General features: G+C 33.1%; 1 protein-coding gene across 1 annotated transcript; it reads right to left on the bottom strand.

The window, feature by feature from the left end:
- Positions 1-3,963: 3,963 nt before the first annotated feature.
- On the bottom strand, positions 3,964-15,749 carry LOC123675037 (transcription initiation factor IIB-like). The gene is made up of 5 exons (XM_045610275.1): positions 14,556-15,749; positions 13,316-13,455; positions 12,633-12,818; positions 8,134-8,465; positions 3,964-4,202 (listed from the first exon to the last, which is right to left on the bottom strand). Exons 1-5 carry the CDS (start codon positions 14,615-14,617, stop codon positions 4,041-4,043), a joined length of 882 nt encoding a protein of 293 aa, XP_045466231.1. The 5' UTR covers positions 14,618-15,749; the 3' UTR covers positions 3,964-4,040.
- Positions 15,750-17,505: the final 1,756 nt, after the last annotated feature.

The following is a 17,505-nucleotide window of genomic DNA, read 5'->3' as shown; positions in this document are numbered from 1 at the left end:
ATGTCTACCAACAATATATAAAATCATCACATCATGTATAGCATCTCGTATCTACAAGCATTGCGAGACAAATAACGTAATGACAGCACAGCAGAAAGGATGTTCCAAGAATGCACTAGGATCGAAGGAACTGCTGATCATAGATTCCATCATATGTAACCAAGCCTTCAAAAAACACAGAAATCTTTTTATGACATATTTTGACTATAAGAAGGCCTTCGACTCTATTCCACTTGGGTGGCTGACAAAAATTTTGGAAATATACAAGATCGATCCAATTACAATAAACTTTCTGAAGTATGCAATGTGCAACTGGAGAACGAATATCGAACTCTCTACGGCGGACATAACTACTAAAGAGATTCCAATAAAAAGGGGAATTTTCCAAGGAGATTCATTGAGTCCTTTATGGTTCTGCTTGGCGCTGAACCCCCTTTCTAAACAACTGAATGCTACTGAAAAAGGTTTCAATGTAAAAGGAAATAGAAATACCATTGCACTCAATCATTTGCTATACATGGATGACCTAAAACAGGCAACAAAAACCACTTGCAAATTATGGTCAAACTAGTGGAAAATTTTTCGAAAGACGTGGGGATGAAATTCGGATTGGACAAGTGTCGTACGATTAGCGTAGTGCGTGGAAAAATCCAAGATGAACCGATAGCTCTCTCCAATGGACAGGAGATAGAAGCAATGAAATCGGACGATCTTTATAAATACTTAGGAATGAAACAAAACCGACGAATAAACCATCAAAGAATGAAGGAAGACTTAACAACTGAGTTCATTAGGAGAATCAACAAAATTTTAAAAACAAACCTCAACAGCAAGAACATGACGAGAGCCATCAACACATATGCATGTTCAATTCTCACATACTCTTTCGGTATCATTCCATGGAGCAAAACAGATATGGAAAACCTGCAACGCAAAATGAGAACCTTGATGACGAAAGCACACAAGCACCATCCGAAAAGTAGCATTGAGAGGACGACACTGCCGAGGAATAAAGGAGGCAGAGGTCTGCTAGACCTCATGGAACTTGCCCATGCTCAAATTGAATGCCTACGAACATACTTCAAAGACAAATCAGGCACGTCAGAGATCTACAAAGTACTGTGTGAAGCAGACGAATCAACACCTTTACAACTGCACAAGGAGCAATTGTCATACAACCACCAGACAATCCAAGAAAAACTGCAAAGATGGAGAGAAGAGCCCCTACATGGACGACATTTCAACGAGGTGAACCAGGATCATGTCGACATTGAAGCGTCGAACTATTGGCTCACATCAGGTGCGATGTATCCAGAAACGGAAGGATTTCTTTTAGCCATCCAAGATCAAGTGATCTCAACAAGAAATTACTGCAAGCATATCATAAAGGAATCAAACTATTACTGACGATCGATGCCGTTATGGGTGTCCAACGAACGAGACAATCCAACATATCACGGGAGGATGTCAAATGTTTGCAGGAAATGAATATAAAGAGAGACACGATGCAGTAGGAAAGATACTACACCAAGAAATGGCAACTAAATTAACACTAATTAATTCTGAAAAAGTGCCATACTACAAGTACCGACCGGAAACCATCCTGGAAAACGAACGCTATAAACTGTACTGGGATCGTACAGTTTTGACTGATAAAACAGTCCCTCACAACAGGCCAGACATATTGCTAGTTGATAAACAACAAAAGGCAGCAATACTCATCGACGTAGCAATACCTAATAACAACAACATGCGTCAAAAAGAGGTCGAAAAAATTTCAAAATATAGGGACCTCGAATTTCAGATAAAGCGCCAGTGGGGAATGATGATTTTCGTTTGTTTCATTGGGCTGAGAGATTATTACTTTAGTTGAATTGTTTCAATCTGTATAGGTATATGATGTTTTTTTTGTGTATACATTTTTTTGTCTTTCATGGGTTAGGTGGAAGAGCAGACACTTCACTTGGAGTGAACTGAACCTCGCCCTTTGCCATATTAATCTACTATGATGTATTTTTTTCTCTGTCAACTGCAATAAAGACATATTATTATTATTATTATTATTATATCAACGAGAACTATTCCAATTATCATCTCAACAACAGGAATAGTACCCAAAAATCTCAAGAGAAATATCAAGCAACTAGGACTTAGTGAGTATATATGTAATATAATGCAAAAAGCTGTTCTTTTAGGTACTGCAAGGACGGTGAGAAAATTCCTAGGAAGTGAAGGACAGGTCCAAGGATCGCGTGTAAGAGGACCAGAAGTTCGACGAGAACCAGGGGGACCACAAGGACCGGACACGACCGAGCTCTGCCCTTCTGATATTTTGAATATCTGGGATTGAGTGAATGTTCCTCTTAGCGAGGAGTGAGAAGCCGACGGCGAGGAAAAATCCTACGCGTATAGGCAAAAGTCGATAATAATAATAAACTTTATTGACGAGTCATATAAAATAGTATACAATTTCAAAAAAAAACAAAAACAGATTCAACGTATGATAATTAATTGATAGCAACTTTACTTCTCGCTTGAAAGACCTTCCATTCATTGATTTAAACCTACTAGGCAAACGGTTGTACAATTTAATGCCCATAAAGCTCGGTGAAGACTCATATTTAGCTGTACGGTGTTTGGGGAAAGCTATGGTATCAGTATGGCGTGTTTCATACCCATGAAAGTTCGAGCATCTCTTGTATATACTGATGTTAAGGTGGATATAATTGAGGCAATTAAGAATGTAAATACATGGGAAGGGAAGCATACCAAATTGACCAAAAATTGGACGACATGAATCGCATGGCCGAAGTCCGAAAATAAGTCGTACGATACGCTTCTGAGAAATGAAAACTCGACTTGACACTGTCGAGGAGCCCCAAAGAACGACGTTGTAATTTAGATGACTGTAAACCATGCTGTAATAAGCAATAATAATAGTCAGTAGCTCCTCGACAGGAAGACAACTCCTGAGACGCAATAAGGCATAGTAAGCACTGTTCAGTCTCCCACAAACATGATCAATGTGGAGATGCCACCTAAGGCTTCCGTCCACATATAAGCCCAGAAATTTCACGTCGTCGGTCGCCCTCAATTCTTCTTGTTTGTGTTTTATCAACGAAAGCGACGTTGCCTTTCTCTGTGCACGGCTTGAGTTGAAGACGGCTGTGCTTCGAGGAATCCCATCTTTTTCAGATGGCGCATAATATATCGTTTATATTTGACTTTTTCCTCCATTCTCGGCTCTCGTTACCTTTGAGTATAGAACAATAATATTCTATATTCTATGCTCTTCTTCTATACTCTGTCATTATATTCCATTCACTTCATCAAAAGTTCGATTATAACTGAGTTGTAATTTATTGTGAAAGTTTGTAAAATCTAAAATCAGTATGTTCACGGCGCCAGGGCCGCCAGACAGCGCGAATTCTAAAATTTCTGAAAAGCTCCTCTTTACAGAACTCTGGTGAAGCAGAACACCAAAGCAACAGGTGTATATCTCAAAAAGTCTGAAACAAAATCGAATCAGTAAACAACCCAGGGATTCTATGCATCTTAGATAGAAACACAATCTTTCATCAAACATATCTAATTCGGTGCTCAGTTTGGTATCGACAATGATGTGGGCAATTAAAGCAAAATTGTTTCAACCATACTCAGTCTCCCAAGAAAGTTGATAGAAGATTTCGCAAATGTAGTGGCAAGACGAGTTAAGTGAGAAAACATTAATTATTCTTTTTTTTTTGACAAACTCAGGGTAAGTAAACGTAGGACGGCATAATTGGTAGCGGTGGCCCTGAACAGTCAGCTCAGTTGTCACGAAGAAATAACTTTCTGAAGTCAGTGAAGTCTGTGTAAATTCATCAACCTGATATCCAGCGATTTCGAGATACTATACCTAATATTCCCAGCTGATGATAGCAAGCAAATTCAAAAATAGAAAATATTTCATTATAATTTATTTAGAGAAATACATGGTTGAATAAATAAAAAGAATATATTTAACTTAAATATAAACATAAAAACAAATATATTACATATTACATAGTAGGCAACCGATAAACGGGAGTATCAAATTCGAAATCTTCGGGGAATAGTCGGAATGCTTGAGGATACATTAGCCGATATGTATTTTTGATCGTAGATTCTGCAGCACCGGCAATTTCTGCAATTTCAAGTGCACTTTTCTTACATTCGGATGCCTGAAAAATATAGAAGACAATAATAAATAGAAATTCAGTTGAATCAACAAAAAACACTATTGAACAAAATAATGTACTCAAAAAAATTACTGAGTTTTCAACTATAATAACAGCCAAGAACCCTTTACTCAAGGGCGTAGATCTTTTTTTCCTTGGGGGGGGCTCGGAAAATAAATTTTTTACAAGAACTTTTACATAGGTACTTATATCTGTAATGTGAGATTAAGAAGTTTGAACCAAATTACTCAAAATATTTTTTTCATTACCAATTCGATAGATAAAATAGAGTTAGGAAGGAAAAGAGAGATTTCTTGGATGATTTTGAAGTGAAAAGTCCCATAAACATGAGCCCGCAAACGCTATATTTTCGAGATAATGGGTATTTCTTGTATTGTCGTACTTTTCAGTGAAGCTTATATCAGTTTATAATTAATAATTATAATTAATTTATTCATCCCAGCTTACTAACTGAAAATTTATAATGAATTGGATTTTCTTGAAGATTACTACAGAGCTATTTGAATTTTTTTCTCAAAATCGATAGCAGATACGACAAAACTACAACAAACCAAAAAGTATAGTCTCATATCAGACCAGAGTTTCTTTTTACATTCTTCTAAACTACCAGTGGTTCAAAAAAAAAAGTTCTGGAGGAAAGGAGCGGGTACCTTTCCAGAAAAAATAACAGATAACAGTAGATTTCCATACAAAATTAGCATATCAAGAGATGAGAACTTTAAATTGGAATATCTATGCCAATTCAAGTTAAATATCTTGTGAAGGGAAGGTGCTAAGAGAAATAACCTGAACTTTAACACCGGTATCTTAAAAAGAAAGGGTTTGTGGACTCAGGGCCGCCGCCAGACATTTTAGCGCCCCGGCAAAATAAAATTTCGCCGCCCTGCATTACCTAATTTATACGAATTTTCTTTAAAGGAGCCTCTGCAATTCCTCTCAGGCATCTTTTCAATTTCATATGAAATCTTTTTTTTTCAATTTAAAATCACCTTGTTTTTTCAAACGACGTTTAGTCGATTTCATCAAAAAACGCCCTACATTGTTCAAAATTACGACACTCTATTTATAAGACTATATTGAAATGACAACGTAGTTCTTAAAGGTGCAAAAAGTCTTGTGTTATTAACTGACTTTGCGCCCCTACAATTTGGCGCCCCGGCAAAATATCCGGTATGCCGCTCCTGGCAGCGACCTTGTGTGGACTCATGTCATAGGACTTTTTTTCTCGAAATGATCTGAGAAATCTATAAGGACCCCGCACGTTTAGTAGGGAAAATGGCTTTCCGTGAATTTGGCTGAATTTTTGATATGTTGTAGTTCTTGATGAACTGATCAGAAAAGTCCTCAGCCATAAAGCTCAAAAATGGACAGTTTTCGAGATATGGAGCTTTGAAAATGGATTTTTTGCAATTTTCGGGGTTTTTGCTCATCAATCAGGGAACTCTCATTTCTGGTTTTTATGGAATTTGGATGTTCGGCGGCCAGAACCCGACTGAGAAATGATCTTCCTTGGTTATATTAGGCACCGCCATCGATAATTTTTTATACACTGCTCCACATTGGCTATGAAATGAGATACAAAATCCAAGATCTTCCATACATCTTTCCATGTCGTTAGATGACGCCAGAATAATTCACATGACCGAGAAACGACATATTGTGAGATTTTTTTAAGATTTTTTTAATAACTGAATCCTCATATATCTGATGTCCAATAATATCAAATATGTTAGCCGAAATGTTCATAACCAGGCATCGCGAGCTGTAATGGGGGAAAATGGGAAAATCATTATCATATATCCTCAGGGATAACAATTGTGATCACTTTTGATGTCATTTATATATGATATGTGATTTGTTTCTCACAAATCTTGATAATCTGACAATGGGGTGCCAAGACATTTTCCTCAGAATGTCTCGAAATTGATGATAGCACCTCACAGACAAACGAATCCGTGAAAATGTATGCAGTTTTGATACAATACAGTACTATCCTTATAGAATATAGAAATCCAAGTGTTGGAAGCAAACTATGAATGGAACTTCCGATATTAACCCACGAATTCTTGAAAATATTTTTTTTTCTATGAACTTTTTGAACTTCACACATACGAATGAATACTATCTAATAATATGATCGTTGGCAAAATGAATGAGTAGATCAATCAAAAACAATATAATAATGAGAGTAACATTCATAATAATAATAACAATAATTATAATAAACAAAAAACTTTTAAAATTATATTAGCAATCGCAAGAAATCATTTAGAATATTATGAATCGAATCGGGGGCAAAATTAATGATTTGATAACATAAAACTATATCAACGAACGTAACACAATCACAAATCATATTATTAGATAGTATTCATTCGTATGTGTGAAGTTCAAAAAGTTCATGGAAAAAAAATATTTTCAATAATTCGTGGGTTAATATCGGAAGTTCCATTCATAGTTTGCTTCCAACACTTGGATTTCTATATTCTACCAGGATAGTACTATATTGTATCAAAACTGCAGACATGCTATCATCAATTTCGAGACATTCTGAGGAAAATGTCTTGGCACCCCATTGTCAGATTATCGAGATTTGTGAGAAACAAATCACATATCATATGTAAATGACATCAATAGTGATCATAATTGTTATCCCTGACGATATATGATAATGATTTTCCCATTTTCCCCCATTACAGCTCGCGATGCCTGGTTATGAACATTTCGGCTAACATATGTGATATTATTGGACATCAGATATATGAGGATTCAGTTATTAAAAAAATCTTAAAAAAATCTCACAATATGTCGTTTCTCGGTCATGTGAATTATTCTGGCGTCATCTAACGGCATGGAAAGATGTATGGAAGATCTTGGATTTTGTATCTCATTTCATAGCCAATGTGGAGCAGTGTATAAAAAATTATCGATGGCGGTGCCTAATATAACCAAGGAAGATCATTTCTCAGTCGGGTTCTGGCCGCCGAACATCCAAATTCCATAAAAACCAGAAATGAGAGTTCCCTGATTGATGAGCAAAAACCCCGAAAATTGCAAAAAATCCATTTTCAAAGCTCTATATCTCGAAAACTGTCCATTTTTGAGCTTTATGGCTGAGGACTTTTCTGATCAGTTCATCAAGAACTACAACATATCAAAAATTCAGCCAAATTCACGGAAAGCCATTTTCCCTACTAAACGTGCGGGGTCCTTTCCATTTGTACCTCCAGTTCAGGAACACTGTTTAGATATAATATATTCAAAACAGATATCTGCATAAATATGCAATTTGAATGAAACACAATAAATTGTATAACACAGCCCAGAGAATTTTTCGTTGCGAATTACTCAGTTCAGTTCTTTGATATGATATGATACAAAAAACCGAAAAAAAACGGGTAAGTGTATACCGATGACGAATGCAAAAATCACAGTTGGTAACTAAGGGGTTACGTCGATAAAGCGGAGAGATAAAGGAAAATAATAAACCTCGAACATAAACGTGCTCATAGTGCAATAAAAGTAGTAATCTTGAAAGCGATAACAAACTCATAAACCGTAAAAGGTTTATTCGATTTTTCACTGCTATGTGGATTTCAAAGGAAAGTAAAATGATTATTGGTTCATTTTATGGAAAAATTTTCGTTTTTTTGTCTTTGCGAGAATTCTGAAATTTTATATTTTGGAAATTTTGGTGTGTAATTACCCCCAGTAAACACCCCCCCCTCCATTTCTACTGCCCTGCCTTCACTTCGGCAGTTTGTAAGCTACTTTTTAAACATATGATTTGAGACTTACGACTTACTCAATCAAATACATCTATAGATATCTACATAAATACTTGTTTAGTATGTGACTTCTATCTACGACTTGATTAATTCATTATTCAATTGTAAGATTAAAAATAACATACCTGAGACGCCATGAATATGGCGGCTGCTGCAATGGAAACGGGAGACTTTCCAGTAACAATGTCGAATTCCTTCACTTTGTTTGCTATGCATATTGCAGCTTTTTGTACCTTAATTGGAAGTTCCAAATTTGCGCAGAACCGAGACATGAAGTCACCTGTATTTACAAGATCAACTGTAGTTTCCAAAGCTTTAAGAATCAGTTTGAAAACACGTCCAATTTCTTTTTTGCTGACTGTACTCACTGCACAAATTTCTTTGAAAGTACGAGGTACATGTTCTTGTCTGCAGGCTATGTATAAACAAGCTGCAGTTATAGCATCACGAGATCTGCCTGGAAGTGAAATAATTGAGAATACAGTGAAGTGTTGATCTATGCAATATAATAATTAGTTAATTCAACAGACGTTGATCTGCCCGAAAATTTGATTTCGAATATACAGGGTGATTCACTATTAGGTGTTAATGAAAAACTGATCAAAATTTCGAGCTGAAAATTGGCATGATATTTTTCCCTAAAATATTTTCAGATCTCTACAACATTCGGTTATACCTGAAACAGACAACTACTTCCTTATTTCAAATGGCACACCCAGTATATTATAGTATATAGTATCAATAGTATACATATACATATATAGTATAGTATATAACCTTGCTTTTTTATGAAACTTTCAGCAATATGCCATTCCTTGGGTAGAAACTCAAGGTTTCATGATTTAATGGGATTCTCATAAAAAAAATTGTATCGATGGGGACTCGAATAAATCTGCACAAAAAATTTTTTTCGTAAGAACCTTCTCCATTGTCGATTCTGCAAAAATGTAGTATTAAAGCACTGCTTGTAGTTTTGATCAAAAATTACAGGGTGTTTATAAGAAATTCATAAACTTGGACAACTGAAATTCAAGATTTTCAAATTAGCACCCATATTTTCTATTGTTTAGGTCGATTCAACATATGGAAAGAGTGGGGGTTAATTAAGCAAACCTTATACATAAAATGAATTCTTGACGAAAAGAAGAAGAAGAAAAAAGTAAAATTTGGAAATATTGTGTCATCAATTGGGAAAAATGAATTTGGGGTACCTCAGGGTACACATTAGGGAACAATTTCATTTCTATTGTACATAAATAATTGTAAGATTACTTTGTTTGCAGATGATACTATGATATATGTTTCTGGATATGATATTGATATTTTTTCAAATTAATTATAATTAAAATAATTATTATATAATGGACTACTTTAGTGATGTTGATAATACTATATCTGACACGATAGAATTAAAATATAGAGCAAAACTGATAAATCAGTGAAAAAATTTTGAAAATCCATCAATAAATGAGTGAGAAATAGATTATTTAAATTTACGTATTTTAGCGCGGAACGTCTTTGGTCTCCGACTCGTCTATGACGTCACGCCACTTGCCTGTGATCGCTACACCATAAATTACGTTTAAATACTTAGCCGCGCCAAGGCTCTCGCGCCGTTTGTAGTTGTACAGTGTAGTTTTAACCTGAGTTTTGTTTTTATGTCACCATATAATGGAAGAAGGTTTCGTGAAAAGACAAAGTGACAATTTGCCTAAAATAGATATATTCGCAGTGATGGAGATTTTTTTCTTCAAATCCATCTTATGTCAGTGCTGAAATAAAAGGAGTTGAACTTTTCAAGTAAGTATCTACTTTCGAGTTTGCTTCATCATGGTTCAACTTATAACGATGCTTTATTTAAAAAACGTTTCATAAACAGTTTTGATGAATTTGTGGTTATGATTTTTGAGTTAAGCTATATAAAAAATTATAATAATAATAATGAGACAAGTTTTGTGATTATGATCCGATTCGATTCAAAATTGGTATGTGGGGGTTTTCGGCGTTGGAGATTATGATTTTTTTGTCAAAATTTGCAAATTCAAGATGGCGGCTCTAAGATGGCCGATGAGTTTTGTAATTATGGTTCGATTCGATTCAAAATAGGTGTGTGGGGGTTTTCGGGGTTGGAGATTATGATTTTTTTGTCAAAATTCGTTAATTTAAGATGGCGGCGAGTTTTTAAAATATATTGTCTATAAAGGTATCTTATATATCCTATCTTAAATCTATGGTACTACTTTATAATATCTCATCATGTTTAAAATACATATGCCTATTGCCCGCCGTACAAGATGTCAAATATATCGATATTTTTTCAGGGCCGGTCGAGCATCTTACCGAGAAGAAGCTGTTGGATATGTTCAAGTGAAACACGAGGGCTCTAAATGCACAATAAAATGCAGAGTTTCACCTGAACATAAAGTAAAAATTTAGCCTTATCATTGCACGTTGGTTTGTGATAAAAACGAAGGAATGGTGGAAAGTATAGTTTGTCATGATTGTGCTGCTAATCAAGGAGGATGTAAACACACCTTTTTATTTCAGCAATCGTGTAACGAACAAAACACGACACGAACGGCACAAGTGATTGTACACCAATGAATTCGTAAGCACTCTGCGAATACCAGTCGCCTCGTGTAAGTGGCATGACGTAACACACTAGACGCTACGTACTATGAAATTATTCTTCCAAGCGCAACTTCAAAGTCCCATAACTTTTGCATTTCTAGAGATATTTCAATGATTCTTCCACATTTTTATTTCATTTTACTTAAATTTTTAGAATTAATCCTTAACAAAAAAATGAAAACTAGTAAATTATAATTAATGAGGCTTTGGATAGGTTGTTCATTTGGCTTTGCGACAATAACTTGAAAGTCAATATGAAAAATCGAAGTATATGTTAATAGGTAGTGAATAAAGGACACGTAATACCGACATAAGTAATTTCAGAATTGATATTGATAAAGATGAAATAGAGAGGGTTACTAAAATGAAATACTTAGGATTGATATTAGACGAGAATTTAAAGTTCCAGTTTCACGTGGATTATATTGCAAATAAAATGTCCAAAAAGGTCGGTTTCATATCTAGAATAAGGAGTAAAATTGATATGAATACGTCACTGATGTTGTTTAGATCATTGGTACTTCCTCATGTGGATTAATGCTCGTCAGTAATGTTAAATTTGAATAAAGGTAGCATAGATAAAGTACAAAAAGTTAAAAAAAGCACAATATAGAGGTATGAGAATTATTTTGAAATGTAATAAAAGAACTCCCATAAGGAATATGTTAAATTGTTTGAAATTGATAAGTGTCAATCAGGGAATTATTTATAGAACATTAGATTTAATTTTCAGACCAGGAATGAAATATTTCCTGAATATTTGAGTGAAAACCTAAAATTTGCTAATGAGATACATAATTATAATACACGACGTCGAGATGATTTTCACATAGAAAAAGTTAATGCTACACTAATGAATAAATCCACATTTAGCAGCGGATTAGTTATCTTCAATAAACTACCTGAAAAGATCAAATATTGCAATGATTATAAAGAATTTAAAAAATGTTTAATGAGTTATATTCATATTTATAAAGAATTCAATTGAGTTAGTGGATTACATTTGTATTGTTTTCAATAGCCGAGTGCTAAATAAAGTTTATTATTATAAGAGTTATCGAGTAAGAACTTTAAATGAGGAAAAACCGCTTTTTCTTACTGTGTGGGTAGTCACACAGAAACACCCTGTACCTACATTTTTCGTCCAAACCGCGAACAGGTTTATGATACTGCGTATTTGCAGAATCGAAAATGATAAAGGTTTACTCAAAAAAAACTTTTTCTGCCGAAAAATCCAAAAAAAATGAGTCCCCATCGCCACCATTTTTTTCGTATGAATCCCATTAAATCATAAACCGTTGAGTTTATACCCAAGGTATGGCATATAGCTGAAATTGTCATTCATTAAAAAAGGTATGTAATGATGCAATAATAATTATTATTATTATATTAATAATAAACTGGGTGTGTCATTTGAAATAGAGAAGTAATAGCCTTTTTCCGGTATAACCGGAAGTTGTAGAGAGATATCACTCTGTACCTGGAATAGAGATAAAATTTATACCAATCGGTAATAAAATGATACATTCGGTAATTCAATTCAATTATTCATTATCAAAAGTCACTCAAAACCACTCTTTGATAATCAAGTTTCTAGATAATTTACTTTCAAATTGAAAAGTGCTTTTAGTAACACTGCACTTGTTTCAGATTAGTTTTTTTTTACTTTTTTCAAATATGTAAATGGATTTTCAAAATTCCCATGTACCGGCTGTAGTTCAAAAGATACAATCGTTCTGCAAATTTTTGTTAGCCCGGTTTCCCATATGATTAGTTATTGAATAAGGAACATATATGTGACAACTATAAAGAAATATACAAGGTGGTTTCCTTGTTATGACCCCAGGAAGAGTGAAATTCATAAAACCCCTTTATCTCGATAACAAAGACAGTCAGAGATATATCTAAATTCTACTGGAATTCATGAAATTGTATGAAAGTTCCTGTTCAAAATATATTTTTTATCACTTAACAAATTTTTTTCTAAACTCACCTTTCAGATTATTTATAACTCGTTTGAATAAATTATTAGCTCGGTCAGTAATCGAACTTGGCACATTTATCCTTTCACCCATTCCAGAAATCTTCTTTATTGCAGAAACCATAGCTTTGTCGGAACTTCTTAGATCTCTACGGTTTTTATATTTGGAGTTTCCAGATGAATCGAATGCTGCATCACCTGAAAATAAGTAGGTTGTGAAAACAAAACCTTGTAGCTCATAAGTGAACTGTTATCGACCTAATTCCAGTCTACTTACTAACTATTTTTTCATTTGAATTGTTACATTATAAATTTTTGTTTTGTTTTTTAAATAAATTGTTGCCAAATGGGACATTTCAATTGAAAGGATTTCAGATGTAGAGATCGAACCAAGTAAAATAACTTAGATACCATTAGATTATCTTTCATGAGATAATGAATCTAATACGTGTGGTAGTAGGATGTGGTAAGCCCCGTGATCAGTTTTGAGAAATGTATTATTATTATGAAGGTATTTATTTATAAACAATGTGGATATAATAGAAGTTAAAACTATAAAAGTACATTTCAATTTTTTTCAACATTATCAAGTTTTTTGCAAAATACTAGAAATATTTTCATTTTGTATTAAAAAACCTTTTATGAACTGTTTCTCACATATTTGTGTATATATATATATATATAATGTTGCTTACCTCGTCCTCCAGGACCGACCATTGTTGATAAATCTCCACCACTGAGTAATGTATTCTCACGCCCACCAACACGTGAGGGATCACCACCTTTACTCTTCTCATCACTAAAAGTCCTCCACTCCGAGCCCACATCTATAACTCTGAAATTTGAATCATTGTGATGAATTGTCCATAACCAAATTATTGATTAAAATTCACAGTAATTCAGTTGGTTTTCATAGAAAGAATGAATTACAGAAAGAGCAAAGAATTTGGATGGTTTACAAAACACAAGCTGTTCATGATTTTTTACATATTATACACTGAAAGAAGTGTTTATTTGATATAAACGAAAATGCATTATAGTTAATAAATCATTTATTGGATATATGGACAAATAAATATTAGTTTCATGGATTTCATAAATAATTTATTTGAAATCCCACCAATAATCATCATTTATTATTACACTTCATTTATTTACGCATAACTTATATCAATAATGCTGAAGAAACCTTATTTATATGTAATAAAAATAATATTCCAATTCAGTAATGGTTAACGTATTTCTTAGATAATTATTTTGGTTGTTTCCATTATCCGATTATTAGGGTCTGAGATGAACAGTTTGCCAAACTAGGTAATTTTCAAGAGTTAATATTGAGGGTATCCGGGTTTGAACCCTAGTCATCTTGATCGCATAATAACGGAGCAGGTACAAACGATCTCAACCCAAAATTCAGTACAGATGTGCTAAGCGGCGTTCAATGAGTCAGATAAGCACAGATTTTATGTTTAAAAAAGAAATACAAATCAAAGGAAAAGTTCAAGGACAGATCCTTCAAGGAGATGCACTTCTCTTTGAGGGATGTGTCCTTAAACTTTTCCACAGATTGGATCGCTAGAATTATGTTAGTTTGTTAATTATTAATAAATCCTTTATTCTGAGGGAATAAATTATTGAATTCTTGTAAGAGATTATTCGTGAATAGCAAATGTTCGTCAACTACCAGTTGAAAATTTGTTGATAATGAATTTATGTTATTTGTGGATATAACGTTAGTTCATATAAATTATTTATAACCAAAATATATTAAATATTATCAAATAAATAATAAACTTTTTTTTGAATGCAAAATTTAACTATTAATGAATATATCAAATATAAATCTACTGTAATAGTTGTGAATAAATAACCTCCAAATATGTGCTTTATTAATAAAATATATGGATTTCTCCCATTGTAATAATAATAACATACCTGTCCCCAACCACTAATCCATATTCTTGACAAATAAGGTCTCCGGCTCTATAATCCTCCATCAAATATGCTTCTGGATGATGTGGACAACATATTGTACTATCTTTTCTGAAATCACAATTGACAATTATTGATAATTATTTAGAGCATGAAATGAAGGATATTAAAGAAATTAAGAAAACACTGACTTGAGGTCAGGAGCTTTTGAGCTCGTGTTCATTCAGTCGCCAATTTCACCCTTGAATACCAGATATATGGGGAAAAGGGTGCTAAGATGACGAAAGTTGAAAATATTCATAAAACTATTTTTTTTTAATGCGATAGTAGCCACTGAATGGTCATAAGCTGACATTAGTATTTTACATAATAAAATTTGGAATACATAATGATTAATATTTGAAATTTGTTATATATCATGATATTCGTCACTTATCCTTCGTGGAGGGTAAGATGATGAAATCCCGAAGTATAGGATTACGAGGAACGTTTTCTAAGAAGAAAAATAATCAAAAAATTAACGGATAAAACTGAAACACAACGGACAACAGTCTTTGTTAGTTGTAAAATACAAACACGAGTTTGGTATAAAATTTCGTGAGATCAACATTTGTGAACATTTCGATATCTTCGGAACAACGCCCAGGTTTAGTGAAAAATTAATTTATACCTTCATATTATCAAGTAAATGTAGATTGATATAAAATGATCTATATGTATTTTCGAATCGATGAAATTTTATGTGGTTTGACGAATAAAATCAAATTATCATCAATATCGATGGAATTTTGCGAATATAAACTAGTGGAAAAAATTGAAGGATAAAAATAAAATTCAAAATTTTTTGCGGTTTTTCAAACGGCTGTATATTTGATGAAAATGGTCGTATATCAATTTGAAGAAAACTTTTTGAAGCTTGAAGTTTATAATTTAGAGATCTCATCAAAAAATTTTTCAAGCAACGTGTAATGCTCAATCCTGATGAAAACAGTAAATAAAATTTCTGCGAAATTTTTTCAATTGTTATTTTTGACATATAGACTAAGAAAAAATTTTCTTTCGAAAAACCAATTGGCAAAATAAGAGAAACGCTATATATAGTAGTCATTGAAATTTTGTCTTAAAAATAAGAAATCAATACAAATAAACTTGGCTTCTCATCTCAATCGACAAATAAAAATCAAAACAAACACAACATCTAAACATTCACAAAGTAACTGACTAACCAAATTTCTCCTACTAAACATATGAACACAGACAACTAGTTTTTTTTGTGTGTGACCTGCTTCCTTGATTTCTGATATGTGGACTATAGGCTAGTTGAATTTGCATGTAACTTGAAATTGTTATTTTATATCTTGATGCAAATTTCATTTTGATCGTATAAGTACTTCTTTTTTAAACTATTTGGAAAACAATACCTCGAACAACCATTACAGATATTATCAAAAATTTGAGATCCAAACAATTACAATGAAAATTTTAAGTTTCTAGATCTTTTCGTTCAAGAGTTATATGTTCATGTTCGGACCTTATCGTTTGAAACTATCTCTGGATTGAAATTCCGAAATTTCGGACATCGTGGCGAAATGACCAATTTTTTCAGGGAAAGAGCGTTAAAAAAAAACCAAATTAATTAACAATCCGTTCGAAATCAATGTTCTCCAATTTACCGGGTGTCCCAAGTTATCGTAAACAGGCAATATCTAGCTTATTTGACAAGATAATGAAAAAATTGTTTTGTGTAACATCAAAGTACCTTCCCCATGATGTATAAAAAAGGTTCTTATATTTGACAGCCCTGTGGTAGCTAGCCCTAACTTTTAATTTTCAAATGTCACCTTTGTATATTGTCAATGAAAATTGCGTGTCATTCTATTTAGAATACAACGATAACACATACTTGGTATTTTTTCATTAATATCCACAACAACCTTAACATTTTGTGAAGTATGAATTGCAACCAAAATACCTACTATGCAATTCAAAAAACGAAAAAACATTTGAAGCAGGTTTTTTGTTATAAATAACATCGGATTTTAAAACAAAAAATTCATCTATTTCTCATATGTGCAGTTTGTACAAACATGGTTGGAGGCATTTCATTTTTATAAGGAAAATTATATAACGTAAAAAAAGTCACAAAATATCAATGTTTTTGTTGTTACTGGAAAAATACCGAGTATGTGCTATCTATGTATTCTCAATAGAATGACACGCAATTTTCAATGACAATATACAGGGGGTGTCATTTGAAAATAAAAAATGAGGGATAGCTACCACAGGGCTGTCAAATGAAAGAACCTTTTTTTATACATCATTGAAAAGGTACTTTGATGTTATTCAAAGCAATTTTTTTATTTTCCTATTATTCTCTGGGAATGAGTACATACAATAATTAATAGTGGAAATGTGTTAATATATAGAATCCTATTCAAGATATCTAAGCTATTTAATTTTTCCAAATAAAAGGTAACGCAACTCTGCTAAAAATAGTTAAGATCGATATTTCACTTGTTTTGAATGTTAATCAAAAATGTTTTTAAGAATGAAAATAAAAGTTACAACAGTACATACCCTGATGAACTCGCCATCTTAAACAATTAATACACCAACAAGGCAAAACACTGAGAACGTCCAAGCTTTCAGTAAGTAACTGACTAAATTTCGTAGGTCTCTAACTTGATGAGTTCTGATAATCACAGAAAACTATATATGTAACTTTTTTTTCGCCTTCTTGGTCTCAGCTATTTGGCTCTATGGCCAATCTCAAGAACCATAACACCCCCTCTTACCGATAATTAAGAGAAAGTTTTTCAATGGAAAACCCATTATGTCCCTAATGGATTTTTGTTTATTATTTATAACCCTCATTATTTATTGCTTCGGTTGACAACTTATTACTTAGAGTTTGTTCCTCACAGATAACGATGAAATTCGAACAATCAGGTGA

The sequence above is a fragment of the Harmonia axyridis genome, chromosome 1 (assembly GCF_914767665.1).
Source record: "Harmonia axyridis chromosome 1, icHarAxyr1.1, whole genome shotgun sequence".
NCBI classification, from domain to species: domain Eukaryota; kingdom Metazoa; phylum Arthropoda; class Insecta; order Coleoptera; family Coccinellidae; genus Harmonia; species Harmonia axyridis.
Note: the sequence above shows the minus strand (reverse complement) of the source record. Positions and strands in the feature narration are given on the sequence as shown.